We start from the raw sequence: 21,149 nt of genomic DNA on the forward strand, positions 1-21,149 counted from the left end.
GTGACTCCTACCAAGCAGTTAGTTGGATTGGTGTCCACCTGTCAATCTTATCAGTCAGGCACTTAGCTTTAAGCTTTAAGGTGAAACAGACCTAAAACAAAAAAAACAAAAAACACAGAGCTGTTATGGATGGGTAACTATAGACCCAAGTTATAGTTTTTATGTCTGTCAGGTTGTGAAATTTGACATTTTTGTTGGGAGTCTAAAGGGAAAGAGTCACGTTGGGCGTCTGCCTCGTGTGGCCACTTATGGAAGTACAGTTTTTGGTACTTTGGCATGTGTGGATTTTTAAACCTTGGAAGTTGGTGCTTAGTCCCGTCCAGGCATTATCCCGTGATAGTGTCAGATACCTGCTATCCTGCAGCCTTCCCTGTTCGCTCTGCCTACTCATACTGTACATATTAGAGCTCTAAAGCAGAGAGCCCTCGAGGTAAACTCTGCGTAGCACCTGTCTGAGTAATTTCAACATTTCCACAACAATGTAGATGTAAAGACTAAAAGACCACCCAGCCAACAGATTCTCAATTAAGAAAGGAAAGCCAGGGTTAATATGCCAGCTCCTACACAAGGCCTTGATTCATTGAATAAATAGATGCATCTGGAATGATTCACGGCATCTCTGTTCTGTATTCCTCCTGCTGCTTTCGCTGCTGCTTTTCTCTTGTTGTCTTGCACTTCTTCATTGTTCTGTATTTGAAGAATGAGCCACTTGGATGAGCCCCAAAAATAACCTGCTACTTTTGGCATAATACAAAAATATCACAGTAAGAGAAATTAAAGTCAGTGTTTATTATACTTCAAAAAAGGTGTTTTTTTTCTTCTTTTTCCCCCCTTAACTGAGTCCTATAAAAAGACTCCAAGTAGGAATATCTGGTTAGTCTCAATACTCGTTTCTGTGGAAGGAAAGAAGATCTATTAGTTCCTGTTCAACACACAGACAATACTTCTTTGTCATTTCTATGCTAGCTTTGGTATTTTCATAGGCTATGCTGACAGCATGCAATATAATGAACATCACCATAAATGTGCTCAATCATTTTTAAAGATGAAGATTTGGGATGAAAAGAAACTCTACATGTCCTCTAAAGATATGAAACCAAAGGAAGAACCACTTTGTCACCTCGAGTAAGTTTTCTCAGCCTGACAGATGTCGGCCAGATTAGCTTAAAACATATGACTTATGCTTTATTTTCTTTTAAACACAATTGCAAATAATAGTTTGTCATTCACAATAGTTTGCTGAGAAAAATTAAGAAAACAACAAGAATGACTGAAAATCAAAGCACCACACCACTTGACTAAAATTTTTTGATATTTATCGCTGACTTTCCTACATACTCGATGCAAATGACAGTCAGTATAATTTTCAAGTCATCAATTTTAATTGACCAAACCTCCCAAAAATAAAACGACACAAAATGCTCTGTTCCAAATTATTATGCACAACAGAGTTTCAAAACATTTTGTTTGTAAAGAACTGAAAATGGTCATTTGTTGAATTTGCAACATTAAAAGGTCATATTTACTGAAACTAAAAGCTATTTAGATCAAAATGTCTTAACAGGCCAAGTTGCATTTTAGCATAGGACCCCTTCCTTGACATAGCCTTCACATTTCTTGCATCCATTGAACCAGGAGAATTTCTGGTTGGATTTCTTTGTAAGATGTCAGAATCGCCTCCCACAGCTGCTGTTTTGATGTGAACTACCTCCCACCCTCATAGATCTTTTGCTTGAGGATACTGCAAAGGTTCTCAATAGGGTTGAGGTCAGAAACCACAGGAGGGAGGATGGAAACCACAACATGAGTTTTTCTCCTTTTATGCCAATAGCAGCCAATGACACAGAGGTGTTGTTTGCAGCATGAGATGGTGCATTGTCATGCATGAGGATAATTTTGCTATGAAGGGCACTGTTCTTCTTTGCGTACCATGGAAGAAATGGTAAATGGCAACTCTACATACTTTGCTGAGGTCATTTTCACACCTTCAGGGACCCTAAAGAGGCCAACGAGCTCTCTCCCCATGATTCTGGCCCAAAACATGGCTCTGTCACTTCCTTGCTGATGTCGCAGGCTTGTTGAGACATGGTGGGTATCCACCAACCGTCCACTACATCATCCATCGGGACCATCCAGGGTTACATGGCAAATTAGAAAACAAGACTGTTTGAAAATTAACCTTCATGTATTTCTTGGCCCACTGCAACCGTTTCAGCTTGTCAGTTTTGGTTAGGGGTGGCCGAATGGCAGGTTTATGCACAACTGCAAGCCTCTGGAGGATCCTGCACCTTGAGGTTCATGGGACTCCAGAGGTTTCAAATATCTCTTTGCAGCTTTGTAATAGCATTTTAACAGCTGCTCTCTTAATCCGATGAACTTGTCTGGCAGAAACCTTCCTCATTATGCCTTTATCTGTGCAAACCCGTCTGTGCTCTGAATCAGCCACAAATCTCTTCACAGTACGATGATCCTGCTTAAGTTTTTGTGAAATATCTAATGTTTTCATACCTTATCCAAGGCATTGCATTATTTGACACTCTGCAGCAGAGATTGTTTTCCTTTCCATTATTGCTTTAAACCTGTGGCATGCTTAATAAAGTGGAACATCCTTCTTAAGTAGACTTCCTTTAATTGGGCTCATCTGACAAACTAATTATGTCTGAGATTGATATCAGTGATCCAAAGAGCCCTGAGACACAACACTATCCATGAGTTTAACTGAACACAAAAAAATTGAGTGTTTATGACACTAAAATCCTATTTGCATAATAATTTTGGAGCACGGTGTACATAATGTTTTTGCAGATGTCAGTTTGTAGGAAAATTTAAAATCACCAGTAGCTTTAGAACAAGCTGGGGGGTTTTTGTTTTTTGAGCACAGATCTGTTATTTGGCACCACCGGATTGGTGTTTATTCATTTCCCATGAGAGGGTGTTTTTTTGTTTTTTGTTTTTTCCCTTCCTGCTGGTGGGTGTTATAACTGCTGTTTGTGCCACGGGGCTGCCAATGATATTCATGCAGCAGCCCACAGCAGGGAGCACAAACACAAACACGTACACTCACAGGTTAAAATACATGAGCACGTCCCCCACAGTCAAAAACACGGTCCCTCTTTATCTCTCTCGCGCGCACACATAGACACAAACGCACCGTGACACCATCAGCACCCCTCCCAGCATGCAGGTGGCCCTACAGTAAAGAGCAGGCCTCGATAGATGACGGAGATATTTACATCAGCGCGCTGCTTCGTGAACACCACGGGCCCAAACAGACTGCCCCCGCTGCACAAGCCATCGCATTTAATGTTTTTATAATGACACCAGTAGAAATTTGTTGTGGAAGTGGAGGAGGGTTTAGCACAAAGAGGGACAGACATTCAGAGAGGAGGCTCAGAAGTGTTCGGATTATCAGTGGCCTTTACATGGATGCATGAGGCAGCATATTCATGGGCAGTCACAGGCCTTCTCTATCTGTTTGTTTATCATCACTCCTTGTAGCCTTGCAACAGGTCGCTGTTTATCGCTGTGTGTGTGTGTTTTTGTGTCTGTGTTAATGATGGTCCTGCCAAGGCCCCTATCACAAGACTGTTAAAGAGCGATTCATTTGCTTGTTTATTTCCCCAAAGACATTCACCTCAAACTGGGTGCGCTTTTGAATGCTATGTAATTTGTAATCTGTTCAGTGGTTTTAAGTGGCAGGAGTGTGAATACGTGCGCGTGTGTGTCCTGAATACTTGTGCTTGTTTGTTTGCAGAAGTGGATCGAGGGTTTGAGGTCAGTGATTCACAACGTTAAGGCCAACAACGTCTGTCCAATGACATGCCTCAAGAAACAGTGAGTGCAATTCGCAGCACAGTTGTAATAACTTGGCTGTGCCTTCTTCAGTAAGACGCCTTAATCCTACTTCCTGTTTTTGTTTAGTTGGATGAGAATGTGTTTCCTTACCAACGTGAATGGGAAGATTCCTGTAAGAGGGTAAGAGTGCGTTTAAAGTGTTTTTGGGTTTGTTTTTTTTATACAATGTCATTCACTCATCTTCACCTTATCCTCCTCTTCTTCTTAAAGCATCACTCGGACATTTGCGTCAGGCAAAACGGAGAAGGGGATCTTTCAGGCTCTGAAGGATCTGGGCCTTCCTAGTGGAAAGGTCAGACAATACTGGAAGTCAGATGTGTCCGAGTTTGTTACGCTGAAAGAAAACTGTGAGGAAATGACTCTCTCACTTACCTTTCACAGAACGATGAGATCGAACCAGCAGATTTTACCTTTGACATTTTTTACGCGCTCACACAGAAGATCTGCCCTCGCACAGATATAGAGGAGCTCTTCAAGAAAATGTAAGCATTTCATCTCGTCCGCTCTTTTTAAATGTTTTTGTACCTTTAAAAATAATAAAATATCCTCCGAATACACATTTAACAGCATTACCCTCACCCAGCATCGGATTGTACCTGCGTTACCTTGTGCCTGAGCGGAACAATGATATCATCTGTTTAAATATTCCCCAAGTGAGAGCTGCTGCATCATGTTGGAAATAATCAGGACAAATGTTTCTGTGCCTGCCGCACTAACTATATCTGGACAGCCTAACCTGCTTCCACCGTTCAACATTAATTATGTTCAACCTAATGACAACAGTCAAAGAAGAGTGATGATTAACAAGATACTACTAAAAGCGTAATGTAACTGTAAAGACTGGCTTTTCTCATTTTAACTGACTGACTGTGTGAATGACTGTGAGGGTTTCGATTTTAAGGAGCGTAACATTCTGTTTTGTTTTTCTAATTAATCTCTCTGCAGCAATGGGAACAAAACTGATTATTTAACTGTAGACCAGTTAGTCAGCTTTCTGAATGAAGTAAGCTCTTTATCATTCATTAACTTCTCTCTGTATTTAGCTTGCGTGTGCCCTTCCCTGCAACTCCTGCTGCTCTTACTCTCATCCTGCTCGGGGGTAGAAGTCGCCCTGCTCCCAGGCCCGACTGCACATTAGTCCACCTTAATCAAATTGGATGGACACAACATTTAACTTTGAGTGGGCCTGCAAGGGCATCTTCAACCACCTCCCTTATTCTGCATGCCCACCGTCATCCCATTCCTCATGTTCTCCCTACCGCGGCTTGCCTCCTTCTCCCCCCCCCCGTGTCTGATTGGTGTTGCCGTAGCAACGGGAGGGTCGAGGTTTCCATCCTGTTGCTTCCTGCTCGGTTCGTCTCGTTCCCTGCTGTGCGTATATGTGTTCTGTGGCTGTGCTGCTCTGTGTGGCTGAATACCTGCCTCGTCCTGCTGCTGTGCAGTCACGTGTTTGCGCTGCTTCATGCTCTGGGCTCGCCAATCAGATTAAATTCCCCACCTGGCTCTGTGAGTGGGCAGCGACATGTTCATGATGTTTGAATGTTTGCTGTTGTTTTTGTGAATGCCACCTCGATTCCCTCAAACACATGTGATCCTTTGCTTTTAAGCAACATTTAATCTCTGCACCTGTTAGTGTGGCTCGCAGGTTTTTGTTTATGCTGCCGTATAATAATCACCTTGATCAGTGCTTTTAGTACTTGCTGTCTAAATGTTACGTGCCTGTGTGTATACTAATGATATATAGATAATATTTCTTAAATAGTAAGCGATGAAAGCCAATCACATAGTCCTGAGTTCAGTACCTTTGATCAGGCATAACAAATTGAGAGTGTAAACATATTGTAATAAGTTTGCTCCTATCCTGCGTGTAGCGCAAGATGCGTTTGTCCTAAATTAGATTTGTGCTGGGAAATTACTGGAGACGATGAATAGAGGGATGACTGCGTTTGCGTTTCGCTTCACAGAACCAGCGCGACCCAAGGTTAAATGAGATTCTGTTTCCATTCTACGACCCCAAGAGAGCCATGCAGATCATCGAGAAATACGAGAGAGACGAAGATCTGAAGAAGAAAGGTAAAGAACCGTGTGGGCAAGCCAGAGGGAGAGAGATGTTTTAGGCTTTGCTGCCATCTGCAGGTGTTACCTTGAATGGAAAACCAGATTGTTGGCACATTTTCTCCAGGACTAAATATTTATTGTCAAGCGCCGGAGTTTATTTTTCCCCTGTTATCATTATGATGAAATGGTTGTACACATAGCTCTGGTGCTTTTTAAATACACATTTAGATTCCCAAAAGAATCTACAGTAGTTAAACATCAAGTTGTTTTGATATAAACACACAGGCCTGACATTTGCACGTCTTGTGCTGAATTCAGAGTTAGTAATGATAAAAATGTATATACTAATAAAATACTTAGTGATAGAGAGTGAATTATAAAAGCCATTTATTCTGTTTCCTTTAGAACACTTCTTCTACATATTACATTTTTCCAAAATAAATAAAAAAATTACAATAATATTTTCAGAGTTTTATACTGCTTTCACCTTAAAGAAACATTCACAAAGTTTAACAATAAATAATATTCTACCACTAAGTTACGCCCTTCGTGTCCGTCCTTGTTCTGTTCAGGTCACATGTCCAGTGATGGCTTCTGCCGGTACCTAATGTCAGATGAAAATGCTCCAGTGTTCCTGGACCGGCTGGAACTGTACCAAGATATGGACCAGTCGCTGGCCCATTACTTCATCAGCTCCTCCCACAACACGTACTTGACAGGCCGACAGTTTGGAGGGAAGTCCTCAGTAGAGATGTACCGGCAGGTCCTGCTGGCTGGATGCAGGTATTTATGTTAATATGGTGTACTCGGATGGGTTGAGACACACATGTATCATCCACTGTTAGGTTTATCTGGCTATGCTAAAGCTCAGTTGCACGTGCAGCTTGTGGACAGAGACATTTCTGTGTGCTTTGCATTAGATGTGTGGAGCTGGACTGCTGGGATGGGAAAGGAGAGGACCAGGAACCCATCATTACTCATGGCAAGGCCATGTGCACAGATATCCTGTTCAAGGTGAACAAAAAAACCCAACTTTGTTCAGTCTTTCAGTTACTGCTTTAATGCTATTTCATAATGTAAGTCTGCCCCCTTGTGTTCAGAGTTTGATATAACATTTGATGGCTTGTTATGATTCATCCTCCTCACACCCAATGTTTTTCTTCTCCTCCCACAGGATGTTATCCAAGCCATTAAGGAGACAGCATTTGTCACATCAGACTTTCCTGTTATTTTGTCATTTGAAAATCACTGCAGGTACATTTATAATCAATAAACATCGAATGCATAAGGATTGCTTTTATTTGCATACATTTTTCACAAATAATCAATACATAGACATGATATGTATTTTTGTGACTGTGTTACTTAGTAAACCTCAGCAGTACAAGATGGCCAAGTACTGCGAGGAGATCTTCGGTGACCTGCTCCTCAAACAGCCTCTGGAGAACTATGCGGTAAATCCTCTCTTTCTGATACAAAGTATTTCTTAGGATTTGCTCTAATTGGGTTATACTCATATTTACTTAAGTGTAAAAGTTGTTTTCTCTTTGGCAGATTGAACCTGGGCGTCCTTTACCGTCTCCAAGTGAGCTCAAGCGGAAAATCCTCATCAAAAACAAACGCTTGAAACCTGAAGTCGAACAGAGTATGTAGACAGCACATCTATGTGATTTTATGAGGTTTGTCTGTCTTTAACATGTGTATGTGTGCAATACAGAGCAGCTCGAGGCCTTCAAGAAACACATGGAGGCAGGAGAGACAAACACCCCTGCTATCATTATGGGAGAGGAGAATGAAGACGACACAGAGAACGGTCAGATGTCTGACAGTCTGTGTTTCTATGTGAAATAATAAATCGTAGTAATGTGCGTGACAGCCTCTCTCGTACGAGCAGTAAGCGATAGGTTTATGCTAGAAAATGCAAAGTAGAACATCAAGTGCAAACACTCGTTAAAGTAAATGCACCAAGGAATAAGTAAAATATTAATGCTGGAGGGAAAAAAATCAGCTTTGCAATTGATTTGTGTTGTTCTGTATATGTGAGCGCAGGAGAAAAAGAGGCAGAGGATAAGGATTTGAATTCAGAGGCCCCCAGCAGTGTTTCTGAAGCAACCAGCGAGAAAGAATCCAACAGTGTTTCTCAGAGTAACGCTGTCAGCTCAAGGAAAGATGACGAGCAAAGCAACAGTATTAAGAAGGTAGGTTTGAGTGTCGACTTGCTACTGAAACACTAAAACGAATCTGTGGACTTTGCAGAGAAGCACTCTGGTTTGTTATACATCCCCAGCAGGTGAGCTAACTGTAACAGTCAAAGGAGCTTGCAAAGAAAAGCGTCTGGACTTCTTTAAGTTGCTTGAAGACGTTTCACCTCTCATCCGAGAAGCTTCTTCAGTTCTAAGGTCAAATGGTGGAGAGTCCCAGATATAAACCTAGTGGGAGTTTCCCCCCACAGAGGGACAAAAGGACCCCCTGATGATCCTCTAATCGCCTGAGCCAAGGTGTGAAACTGGGTGTGGGTCCCAATCAGCCAGGGTTTCGGGTGAGCTCATTGTGAAACCTGGCCCCACCTTATCATGCGAATTCCTGAGGTCAGATGGCCCAGGATGTGAGTGGGCGTTAAGGCGTCTGGGGAGGGAACTCAAAACTGGATTATAGATGGCGTCTGTTCAAAGATGGTCGCTCACAGTGGACATAAATGGCTTCTTTCACTCCTCTTTTAAACCATCTGTCCTCTCTGTCCAAAATGTGAACATTGGCATCCTCGAAAGAGTGACCTTTATCCTTAAGATGCACCATTTGACCTTAGAACTGAAGAAGCTTCTCGGATGAGAGGTGAAACGTCTTCAAGCAACTTAAAGAAGTCCAGACGCTTTTCTTTGCAAGCTCCTTTGACTACAATGACCTGAATGACTGAGAACCTTCACAGACAGCTAACTGTAACAGTTTTTTCCCCCTGTACCATTTGCTAAATATAGGACTTTGGACTACTATGGCCCAAATTCAGTCAAATCTACCATTAACACGAACATCCCATTAATGGGTGTTTTGTATGGATGTGTTCTTAGGTACCTGAAGATGAGGTGACAGAGATATCTGAAGCAACCGACGCCACAGACATCTCTGAAGCATCTGACCAAGACAACAACAAGAAGGCAAGAGCCCATCCCGTCCCCTTTTTACCCCACTAAAAGCTGACTGCTGTCTCTGGGCTGATGAATAAGACTAGGTTATTGAGCCATGTGTATGTGTGCTTGTGCTGTGCAGACTGTAGATGTGGCAGAAGACTTAGAGGAGGCTCTGATAGCTCAGTACACCTATGTGGGAGCCACCACTAACATCCACCCGTATCTGTCAGCCATGGTCAACTATGCACAGCCGGTCAAGTTCCAGAGTTTTGATGTAGCTGAAGGTGAGAGCTTCAACTTTTAGCTCTCATTTCTCATGTAAGAGCCTCATAGAACAATCAATCAATTACTGCCTGACAAAATAAATGTTAATCAGCTTTTCTTTTGTTTTTCAGAAAGGAATATCCACCATAACATGTCATCTTTTAACGAGTCAGTTGGCCTGGGCTATCTGAAGACTAATGCCATTGAGTTTGTGAAGTATCCTTGGAGCATTTGTCAGATCAGCCAGTTGCAGTGGATTTTTCTAGAAAATAGAACAGCTATAAAAAAAAAAGGACGCCAAGGTAGGAAAAATGTAGATAAATAATACATTTAAGTTATCGTTACAGGATGTATGTTACCTTTAATCAGCATAAGATCAGATTTCACCAAGTTTAGTTTTAAAGTTTAAACTCTATGAGACTTAGAGCTCAGACACTTTACTGAGATGCATGAAGAGACATAAATTTCCAATGAAATCTGAGTTTGAACTTTATAGATTGGGGTCACCTAAATGAGAGCTGAACGTCGGCTCAAAACTGATGTTTTTTAGCCATATTTGTTTCCACTCTGCTGTCGGAAAAGAACTTGAGGCCTCCAGAGCCCAGTGTGCTTTCAGCCTGTGTAGCTCGGGCTGACACACAGCCTCTCTCTCCCCTCCGGTGGGACTGCTTGACCCAAGCTGTTCACACTAAAAATAGTTGTACAGTCTGTTTAACGCACACACGCACACACACGTGTTGAAACACACATGTTCTCCCTCCTTTTTTTTTTTCAAATTTTCCTGAGCTTCAGCACAGCTACAACAAGCGTCAGATGAGCCGTATCTACCCCAAAGGGGGCCGGGTGGACTCCAGTAATTACATGCCTCAGATCTTCTGGAACGCAGGCTGCCAGATGGTCTCACTCAACTTCCAGACCCCAGGTACCACAGCATGCAACATGGGACCTCTAACCTCACACTCACCCATACAACACCACTCATAGTATATGTAACTTCATATTACAAAATACACACTCAAATCTAATTTCAAGTGAACCCTCTGATCGTGCTCAGAGCATCTTCTGCATGTGGGGAAGGGTTGACTGTGAAGCTACGAAACGACCATCTCGCAGCTGCAAATATATTCATGCAGAAAAAAAACAAGTTTCTGAATTGAGGTTTGGATTTGGTGTTAAGGGTCCGCTCATTTAAATAGAATCGATATCTTTTTGTGTGTGCAAAATTGCTAAATAAATGCAGCTGAATTCGTACCTCTGTTTATCTCTGACCTCTTACAAACACTCACACACACTATCAAACTGTTGCTGCCATATAAACACCTTAACAGGGAGTGAAACAGCTGCTGTCCTATGTCCAGAGGCATTAGAGATTAGACCATATGGCCTGCTGCGAGTGGGGCATATGCGAGGCTTTAGGCAGGGGTCTGGGGATTTGGAGCTAAGGGGGAGTCAGGGAAAATATTACAAACCCATTCACTCAGATTCAGAAAAAATTAACACCGTCTTTCTTTTTTAGTCATTCATTTATTTGGATTGTTTTGATGTTTAAACACTGGCGTGTATATAATGCAGTTACTAATCACTAATTCTCACTCTTCTCTCAGATCTGGCCATGCAGCTGAACCAAGGAAAGTTTGAGTACAATGGTTCCTGCGGGTGAGCACAGCTCCTCAACTCCTGTCTTTAGCTCATTCCGGTCTGTCCCCTCCCTCCCTCTCCACTCCTCTCTAAAGCTCATCAATTTTAGCTTGTCACATCTCATTAGCGACTGCCAGAAGCGACCGCAGCTACTATCTTTTCCAAAAACCAATGAGTGCTTTCGAGAAGGAAGCTCCTCTTCTCTCGGCAGTCATCTGTCTCTTCCTCTCTCCCTTGTCGTCTCCATGCCTCGCCTTTAATACTGTCCCTGAGGGCAGAGATTTTCCTGCTAATGCTGGAAATCTTATATGTGGCGAGATCGAGGCTTTCGCAGACAGTCATCACTACTAATGTTACTCTGATGGGCCCCTGGTTAGCATACACATATGCACGGTACCTTCGTGTGCTACGTTTATTCTAAATCGGGAGACATCAACAACAAAAACATATTTGTAAAGACATCATAATCAGATTTTACAAAACAAAAGTGTGTTCATTGATGGGTTTGTGCGTGGCTGTTTTCCTCATGTGCATCTTCTGTGCACGTCAGGTACCTGCTGAAGCCCGACTTCATGCGGCGGTCAGACAGGATGTTTGACCCATTCTCAGAGACACCGGTGGATGGTGTCATCGCCGCAACCTGCAGCGTACAGGTTAGGTCATGCAGTACTAATAAATCATTCAGGGAAAAAGTGGATACGGGATTTCCATTCAGGGATTCAGCCTAGTCCTTTTTCAGTGGAACTAGGCTTCATCCATGTCTGTGAAACCTACAGATAATATCATGTTGAAGGTTGGTTTCAGGCTTAGATGTGGCATGCTGTACAAATTACGGTGGTCAATGGAGTGGTTCTTTTATCACGCTTTTTTACTCTCCTAGAGGACTCAAAGCGCTTTATGCAACATGACTCATTCACCCATTCATATTCAGGAGCAACTCTGGGTTCAGTATCTTGCCCAAGGACACTGGCATGCAGACTGAATCACCAAACTTCTGATTAGTATATCGGTCGCAGTACCTCTTGAGCCACAGCCACCCCACAGTGCACTGAATGAACCTGTGCAGATAATATTGCTGTAAAATCAACACCTCTCCAAAGCACTGAGAATGGTCTGCTTCTTTTTTAGGTGTTCTCAGGACAGTTTCTCTCTGACAAGAAAATCGGGACCTACGTTGAAGTCGACATGTATGGACTGCCAACGGACACCATCCGGAAAGAGTTTCGCACTCGCATGGTGATGAACAATGGACTGAACCCTGCCTACAACGAGGAGCCGTTCGTCTTCAGAAAGGTAGCACGAACAGATAGACGGGGCAACAGTAATGGATGCAGTGAATTGAAAAAAATGTTGCAGCACAAAGTCCCATTTGGGATGAGGGGGAGAAATCTATTATTTGGGTTGGAGAAAGGTCTTAGTGACATGATAAGCAGCCTCATTCTCGAGTGATTTGGGATACTGTTGAAGAATAAAGGGTGGCATAAAAAACAAAACACAATCTACTGTATACTGACTCACAGAAAAAGAAAAAGGAAGTGAGGAAAGGAGCCACAGAAATGAAAAGAAAGATAATTAGAGGTGAGGGAGAGAATTAAAGGGAAAATAAAAGAGATGGGAGCCAATAAGAGAGCGAGGAACATGTGTGTAATAGTGCTGCTCTCAGCAGAATAGGAAGTCTCTCAGCCATGACTGTGACTCCAGCTTCCTAACACACACCATCAATCACAGCCTGCCGCAGTGCTGCTCACACACACACACACACACCTATCAAAGAGGGCCATCATAAGCAGGGCTGCAAGCAAGATTCGTTTCTCACCTCCACACACACAGATGCCCTCAAATGCCGCCACACTTTTTGCATGCATACACACCGCTGTCACGATGACTGCAAGCGAACAATACACAGTGCATCAGCAGGGCTGTGAATGTGTAAGCAAACACACACACACACAAACGCGATGCTTCCACCCATTCATCTCCAGTGAGTATTCTTCAGCCTTATCTCCCACCTTCCCATCGTCTTTGTATTAATCATCCTCTTATCTTCACATAGAAGCCCAGTTAAGACACTCTCTCGCTCTCTTTTTTTCCAAGGGTGTGAGTACAGAAGCTCATCTGCAGACACGAGTTAAAAGCATTCATATATACACAAGATATTCTCCACTCCTTGGATGCATACTAGCTGCAGAGACGGGCTTGTCAGCAGTCAGATATGCAGTGTGTTCCTCCTTTATCGTGTCTTTTTCTTTTATCACACATGGACTATACTCCGAATGTGTCCCTTGCAGTTCCATCTTCGACCTTCCCCTTTAATGATGCTGCTTTCTTTTACTGCTTTGTCTGGCAAATATTTATCTTTTTAAACATTATCAGAGCAGAATGAGCTCACTAGACTTCCAAAATTTCGGCAGAACTAATGGCGACGTTTCTTTTTCCTTTTTTTCAGTGCGGTTACTCCTCCCTCTTACCCACTGTTTCCCTTCATGCCTTCCTTCTAGGTGATCTTACCAGACCTGGCCGTGCTGCGCATCGCAGTCTACGACGACAACAATAAGCTGATTGGGCAGCGCATCCTGCCTCTTGACGGCCTGCAGGCTGGCTACCGCCACATCTCTCTGAGAAACGAAGGCAACAAGCCGCTGTCGTTGCCCACCGTCTTCTGCCAAATCATCCTCAAGACCTACGTGCCCGACGGCTTCGGAGGTGAGGGAAACACACAAATTGCAGCACTTAATGTACTTTATATTACTGGATAGAGTTCAGTGCATGGGTAAAACAGAACTATAAGTTTGTTTTGTATAGATAACCTTTAATATCCGCCATAAGTATTCTGAGAACAGTATAATAAAGCAGCTGCTGTAGCCTGCAGGGAGAGGAGAGGAGAAAGGAAAGCAAGAAAACTCTCCCGCTCGCCTTTTCTCTGCCTTGGTTTTAACATTCACAGTAATGGCGTGGCACAAATGATGATGACAGTGACTCTGCAGTAATGGTTTTGAACAGGCACGAGCATACAAATGAGCAGGACAATTGGAGTTGTCATTAAATAAAGCCAACGGGCTCGCACTGAGGAATCATTACTGTAACCATTAGTGGTTATTCTGCAAGATCTGTCGCTATCACTTTCCTACTCAAGCAGCTCTTCACCAAGAGCTGAAAATAAGATCCTGTTCCCTAGTAACGGTTATTTAAACAAGACGTGAAGATGATTTCAGATTTGATAAGGAGACTTGAGTGAACGTAGACAGGAACGCAAAGCTGTGTCATACAAAGTTTGCACTGAATGACACATTTCAGCGTCGGGTTATTCATTCAGCCCACCAGGCTCATGACCAAATCTTCTACATCTCTTTGTGTTTCAGCTATTGTGGATGCTCTATCAGACCCAAAGAAGTTTTTGACTATAGCAGAGAAGAGAGCTGACCAGATGAAAGCACTGGGAATTGACACGGTACACATGTGTTTGGAAGCGGCGCCCATACGAATCCAAAACTGGTCTGATCGCATGTATCTGACTAAAAGGATGCAGCCAGTTTGAATAAATGCGTCTCTTTTCCTTTGTAGAACGACATAGCAGATGTTCCCAGCGGAAGCTCAAAAAACGACAAGAAAGGGAAGGGTAAAGGTGACACCGTGAAAACCAGTGTGACACCGCAAGCCAGCTCAGACATGGCCCAGACTTCCAACGCTGCCCAAAATAACACGACCGAAGCTAAGAAGGGTATACGCTGACGTAAAGACAGACATATTAAACATGCTGTATGTGAACTATGTAAACACAGAATAACATTTCTGTTTCCACTGCTGTTTCAGATAACGCACTCGTGCCTACTGTCAGCATTGATGACTTAAAGCAAATGAAGGTTGGTATTGTAACTCCTGTCACATAGCTCAGCAGCAGGTTTCCTTTAGTTTAGTCTGTACAGGCGTATGTATGAAGAATGAGCAATTATATAGAAGTAGGGCTGCCACGATTAGTCGACTAGTCACGATTACATCGACTATCAAAATCGTCGACGACTGATTTAATAGTCGACGCGTCGTTTGAAGCTTTGTAAGATCACAAAAGACGCAGGAATAAGTAGTAGGATTTAAGAGTGTAATAACGGACTGAAACAGAAGATGGCAGCACTGCATGTACAAGGATGCCAGCTGCCGTTAAACCCCGAAGAAGAAGAAGCTGTGTCCCAGAATTCATAGCGCGGCCCTGCTCAGTTTCCAACAACAGCTAGTTAGTTTTAATATTACTCTTATTATTCTTTCTGGGTCACAAAATAAACGTTTAACATATTTTCACGCGGGAATGTAGCTGTGTAAACCTCAAATATCTGCTCAGTTTATCAAGACACCACATATTTTCAAAAGCGCTCCGACGTTTTTGGAGACGTTTGTTACCCACTAGCTCGATAGCTAGCCGGGGGCTAGGCTTACGAGAGCCCGTGAGAACACCGGACTCCCGGCACATCATTTTCAAACCCACTGCTGTCTTTTGCTACTCAGGTTAAACATGATATATAAGTCACTTAGATAACTTAAAAATGTTATTGTTTGGCTTTTTTTTAGTATTTTATTTGTTCCTGAGTAAATCGGTTTGGCTGAGATTAAAGTTATAGTTTTTACACAGCTGAATAAACATCAAGAAGACAGCTGATTATCAGAAGTGTGAGATGCTCGAGAATATACTCCGGTGTCCTGTTATATTTTAGATAGCAACGAGTTTATTAAACTTCACTGAAACAATCTGCAAATTTCATTAAAATTTAATAAACTATCATCTTGTCTTTATTTTTAGTTAGCACAGACCTTAAACACTTAAAGCTGTAAGCTAATGATAGTTATATAAGAGCAGATGCTGCTGGTGCAATAAGCTGTATGTTTTACGTCCAATGGATGATGATCTGATTAGTCGACTATCAAAATAATCGTTTGTGGCAGCTCTATATAGAAGTAATCTTTGCTTCAGGTGTTGACATTGTCTGTATCATGTTTAGGCCTAAAAAACAATAACTACTTTGTGTTATCTTTTGGTAATAACCAATACTATTGTAGTTATGATTTTGCACCAATATTAAACTCACAATTATCTCATGGATGTAACTGCACGCCAACTATTAATGCTGCCTGAGTCTAGTATATTGTACATCGTGACTAAACATGGATCTCTCCCACTGCAGTCGTACCTTAAATTGATTAAAAAGCAGCAGAAGGAGCTCAACACTCTAAAGAAGAAACACTCAAAGGTGGGTGACTGTTTTACTGCAGACCAGTCTGCTAATAATGCAAAGGAGCTGCTGTTTATTCCTGACAGTTATTGATGCTCAGAGGGACAGAAACGGTGGAAGGGGAGGCAGCTCTACCTTTCATCTTCCACTGACCACTGACTGCACACACACACACACACACACACACAAACACACACACAGAGTCCGTTCATAATGTACATAGGGTGCTTCTGAGTATGCTAATGTGTCGTATTGCTTCTAGTGTCTCCTGGCTGCACAAAGCAAGTCTGTATAAGAGAGCTGCAGGAAATTATACAACTGTTTCTTTATTGCAAGCTTTTCCTTTTCCCTTCCTCTCAGCGATGGATTTGTGGAGATTTGAATTATATCCCAGGAGTAAAGAAGGCACACAAGTTAAAATACTGAGACGTGTCTATAGATCCAGACACTGTTTTTGTCTGGATCTATAGACACTCTATAGTTTTTGTCCTGTTTTTCTTCAAACAGCGATCAGCACAGTTTACATTGGCTGCTGGCTCAGTCATACATGCAGATTAATTATCACAGAATTTAGTCCTGTTGCTTAACATGTGTATATCAGTACCTGCAGACCCATCTGTTGGCTGAAAAAAGATAGCTGCTGGTTCATTATTCAGGGGAAGCAACAAAGTCAACATATGAGCGTATTAGAAACAATAATCGTTGTTGTTGTTGCTGCTGCCTGTTGTGCTGATTCCAAATTGGTTTCAATATAGGTTAAAACTGCATTTGCATGGCATAAGTAAATACTTATATATAATAAATAATAATTATAAATAATAAACGTGTCTCCCTTTTCTGCACTAGGATCAAAATACAATGCAGAAAACTCACTGCACTCAGGTGGACAAGATAGTGTCTCTGCATGATAAGGAGAAGGTAACTCTGGAGAAGCTACTAGAGAAAGCCATCAAGAAACGAGGGTAAGTGGAGACAAAAGCAAACACACACACAAACACAAACTCATTAGTCTCATCTCTGTGTTTTGTCCTTTAGTGTCTCCCTTGTGAAGTCAGTCTCGTCTCTATGTTTGTTTATCTTTTTGTCTCTGTCAAATTCTGAGGTTTGGGTCTGTGTCTTGGTGTTAGTTCCAGTTTTATTTTGATAGTCTTGTGTGCTTCATGTTGAGTTTTAAGTTACCCGTCTAGTTTTCCTGATTTGTTGCATCTATGTTCCCTTGTGTTTCCCATCTCCCTAACTGCCTCGTGTGTATTTATTGTTTGACTCTTTCCTGCTCAGTGAATGTTTTTTTTGTTGTCTTTCCCCCTGTAGACCATTAAAGCTGTTATTGAGTTCATTTCTAGTTTCCAGAGTAGGGATGGGTATTGATAAGATTTTCACGATTCCGATTCCATTTTCGATTCTGTTTAACGATTTGATTCTCTTATCGATTCTTTTTTTTAAAAAAAGGAGAACACTAAGTTCGATTAGCTTAGAACTTTGTTTTATATCTTCTCTTTGAACAAGATAAAAATTTAGGAGTAACATGGCCTTACAAACCCAACAGTGACATATTAAGAGATCCACAGCCTACGGCTCTTCAATGGGGTGTCACAGGGTCCCCAGGAAAAAAAAATTGTAAATGTAAAATAATAAAATAAATATTCTTCGGTAGCAATAACAAAGTATAACATAAATTATTCTGTAGCAATTACACAAGAATATCCAGTAATGTCCCTGCCTACAATTAAACACATTCACTTACTGAAAATCAGGGCATCTGCTGTGGCAAATGGGTGCAAGGCTTTTACCACAAACTGAGTCACTGCTCGGTGACATTCGTCTATCCTGTCCTGAAAGGAGACGCTACGGTAGACTGCAGCGAGAACTGCCAGCATCTGAGCCAGACTCTGTCTCTCTCATCATGGTCATCTAAACGCACAGTAATGGCAGGTTAACTAACGCTAACATAATATGCACTGTTAGTTGATTATTTACCTGCCGCATTAACGGGAGAGGACGTGCAAACGTTACCGCTGCTGCTGGGTTGAGATTCACGAGTCCGGAGCAGAATTAAAAACACGACATTCATTTAAGGTTATCGCGTGTTTTGTGAGCAAATGCTTTTTCATATTCGTAGTGTTTCCTCCCTTAAATGAAATATCTACTTTGCAAGTATTGCAAGTTGCCCTGTTGTCATCCGTTCTCGTAAAGTATAACCAAACTTTTGAGTGTTTGAGCCGCTTACGTGCCATGTTTCCTGCCAAGTAAATGACGCTCTGCAACGTGGTGACGTCATTCGGGGAGACTGGAATCGATAAGGGAATCGTTTGCACAAATGGCAAACAATTCCAAGGAATTGAAACAGTGGGAACCGGTTCTCAACAAGAACCGGTTTTCGATACCCATCCCTATTCCAGAGTCCTGCATTTGGTTTCTATTCTGCCTGCTACACTGGCAAACCACGACATCTAGAGCTCAAAAAATAATATTAGCTGTGTCAAACTGCACAGAGCACACGAAGAGGACAGGAAGTCCCCGTGCAAGACTCGACACTGCTTCTATAAAGCTCCCAGTGTGATATGAAGCTTTGCAAATAACCATTTATTCACAGAGACAAATCAAAGACATACCTAACTTTGCCCACCCCTCTTGACTCCATTCCTTAAGATCAATTCAACTAAACCTCTCTTGTCCACTTGAACATGTGGGTTCCTTACAGTGAAAACAACTGCCAAGAGCTGAAGAAGGAGACAGAAGATAAGATTCAAACGCTAGTTGCTGATCATAAAACCAAGGTAACTTACAGCCAACGCTCTTTCCACAAAGCTATTATTAGCTGTGAGGATGACAAGTATCTTAGCTGTGAGTTATTAATGCGCTCGTGTGTTCGCATGCAGGTAAAGGACATCACAGCACAGCACACCAAAGAGTGGTCAGAGCTAATCAGTAGTCACAGCAGTGAGGAGCAGGAGATGAAGGACAGCCACGTCACCCAGCAGTGTGAACACCTCAAGAAGCTCTTGGCCACTGTCCAGGAGCAGCAGACCATGCAGCTCAAACTCATTCATGAAAGGTGAGAGACCCGCACAGCTTGCTCACACACATAAGGATGGATTACTGCGAGTGATCAGACATGATCGTTTGGGGCAGCTACTCTGAGATTTTATTGCCAAAAATTGGATGCAGACAACTTGTCTTATATGCAGCTGCTTGTTCCTCAATGCAGGCAGAGCAAAGAGATGCGTGCCAACCAGGCTAAGATGTCCATGGAAAACAGTAAAGCCATCAGCCAGGACAAGACTATCAAAAATAAGGCAGAGCGAGAGAGGTGGGTCACGCGCGTGATGTAATCGTTCAGTCGTTGTTTTGGGGCTCTTAAGCGCTCATTGTAACTTCATGTTGTGATGGTTTTGTTCCGCTCTGAAGGAGAGTGCGGGAGCTAAACAGCAGCAACACCAAGAAGTTCCTGGATGAGAGGAAGAGGGTAGGATGTTTATTTTTTATTCCTCAGCTGAAGAGCACTTCAATCATTATTCCTTTAGCCTGTGCACTGGATTAACATTGTTGGAATTTAAATACAAAGTGTAATATCCCTCAGTCTGTTCACCCTGCTGCCATTGAGCAAGTGATAAAGAAGTTGTTGCTCCTGCAGCGCTCAACCTCAGAGTAGTTTCTTTCCTCAGGCTGAGACAGCCTAAGTCTTTCTTGTTTGTGACGACATCAGAATTTTGTTTTACAACCCAGTGTTGCATAATGATCCTTAATCTTGAATCAAATGCTTAGATGGCTGCAAACATTACAAATGACTCCCCCTACTAAAACATATTAGTTTATTGCCTTTGTCTCCATGTTTCTGCAGCTGGCTATGAAGCATCAGAAGGAGATGGAGCAGCTAGAGAAAAACCAGAGAGAGCAGCTGGAGAAACTGGAGAAGTTCAATGAGCAGGTACATAGAAGGAAATTACCTTTTACTGCCACTACAGTGTAAATTGATCTAGATAGCAGTAACTGTGATTGCTGTCACCTATCTAAGCTGTTAGCACTGTTGTTTAAACCCAGCATTTAGTATTGGACCATATCCTGCTCATATCAGAACATTCCTCAGTTTAAGGAGCTTCTTGCTTTACCGGCTTAGAAAGTATAAATGACACTCAAGCTGTGGGACTAGTTAAATGTTCTAGATACATTTGTCATAAGTTTACATTCCCTCATCATGGGCATGACTGTTATTGTAATTTCGGGCTTTTAACTTTTTTTAACACTAACTTTTTCCAGGGTAGAATGAATGTAAAGCATGTATCTTTAGTAGGGGTGGGGGAAAAAATCGATACTGTGTAGTATGGTGATATTTTGTTTGCTAATAATGTATCGATACAGGGACAGCAGAAATCGATATTTTGTTACAAAAAAGGTTTTTGTGCTCTGACTTCAGAGCATGTTGATCCTTTTTCTGAGCAAGAATCCTGACATTCCTTCACTGTCCAAATGTGTTTAACTTTTTTTTTGGCAGCAATAAACATGACAGTTCCTTATTATTTATTTATTTTAATTTAAGACATGTTTTATTTTAATTAAGTTTAAAACTTTTATTTAATGTAAAATTATATTTTGTTTTAATTTACTTTCAAATTCTTCAGTTGCTGAAGGGGCTGCATAGTTTTCATAAACTGCATAGTTCAGAATAGCTATAATTGTACCAGATGGTTGCGTTCAGTTAAGTTGGACTAGACTGTAATACAAACCGTTCAGTTTGTCAACAATAAAACTGAAATGAGAGAAAGACTGAGTGTGAGACTTTGATATTAGAGAAAATGAATATTGATAAAGTTTACCTTTATGTACAGAATCTGAATATCGCAAAATATTTTAAGAAATTGCAATAATATCGTATCGTGCGTTAAGCATTGTGATAATATCGTATCGTGGGATGTATGGTGATTCCCACCTCTAATCTTTAGTGGAGATAATTTCTCTGAATTTCAGACACTCACATTCCAGTCCTCTGTGT

At 41.9% G+C, this 21,149-nt stretch overlaps 1 protein-coding gene across 3 annotated transcripts in view; it reads left to right on the top strand.

Annotated features, from left to right (window-relative positions):
* The window catches only part of plcb4b (phospholipase C, beta 4b), a 74,744-nt gene that overhangs the window by 49,710 nt on the left and 3,885 nt on the right, over positions 1-21,149 (top strand). For all 3 annotated transcript variants that reach the window (XM_087851921.1, XM_087851923.1, XM_087851922.1), the window contains exons 8-38: positions 3,755-3,834; positions 3,922-3,975; positions 4,066-4,147; positions 4,237-4,337; positions 4,801-4,858; positions 5,820-5,928; positions 6,486-6,696; positions 6,834-6,927; positions 7,088-7,167; positions 7,283-7,367; positions 7,468-7,558; positions 7,631-7,726; positions 7,963-8,111; positions 8,979-9,065; positions 9,178-9,322; positions 9,434-9,518; positions 10,100-10,224; positions 10,907-10,958; positions 11,491-11,593; positions 12,069-12,233; positions 13,439-13,643; positions 14,300-14,388; positions 14,502-14,658; positions 14,751-14,800; positions 16,112-16,177; positions 17,006-17,121; positions 18,861-18,936; positions 19,039-19,214; positions 19,368-19,469; positions 19,568-19,625; positions 20,001-20,087. In XM_087851921.1, the coding sequence (XP_087708047.1) occupies positions 3,755-3,834; positions 3,922-3,975; positions 4,066-4,147; positions 4,237-4,337; positions 4,801-4,858; positions 5,820-5,928; positions 6,486-6,696; positions 6,834-6,927; positions 7,088-7,167; positions 7,283-7,367; positions 7,468-7,558; positions 7,631-7,726; positions 7,963-8,111; positions 8,979-9,065; positions 9,178-9,322; positions 9,434-9,518; positions 10,100-10,224; positions 10,907-10,958; positions 11,491-11,593; positions 12,069-12,233; positions 13,439-13,643; positions 14,300-14,388; positions 14,502-14,658; positions 14,751-14,800; positions 16,112-16,177; positions 17,006-17,121; positions 18,861-18,936; positions 19,039-19,214; positions 19,368-19,469; positions 19,568-19,625; positions 20,001-20,087 (3,234 nt within the window). The remainder of the gene's footprint in view (positions 1-3,754; positions 3,835-3,921; positions 3,976-4,065; positions 4,148-4,236; positions 4,338-4,800; positions 4,859-5,819; positions 5,929-6,485; positions 6,697-6,833; positions 6,928-7,087; positions 7,168-7,282; positions 7,368-7,467; positions 7,559-7,630; positions 7,727-7,962; positions 8,112-8,978; positions 9,066-9,177; positions 9,323-9,433; positions 9,519-10,099; positions 10,225-10,906; positions 10,959-11,490; positions 11,594-12,068; positions 12,234-13,438; positions 13,644-14,299; positions 14,389-14,501; positions 14,659-14,750; positions 14,801-16,111; positions 16,178-17,005; positions 17,122-18,860; positions 18,937-19,038; positions 19,215-19,367; positions 19,470-19,567; positions 19,626-20,000; positions 20,088-21,149) is intronic.

Source organism: Neolamprologus brichardi, chromosome 15, assembly GCF_056152115.1.
Source record: "Neolamprologus brichardi isolate AB-2024 chromosome 15, ASM5615211v1, whole genome shotgun sequence".
Classification (NCBI taxonomy): Eukaryota; Metazoa; Chordata; class Actinopteri; order Cichliformes; family Cichlidae; genus Neolamprologus; species Neolamprologus brichardi.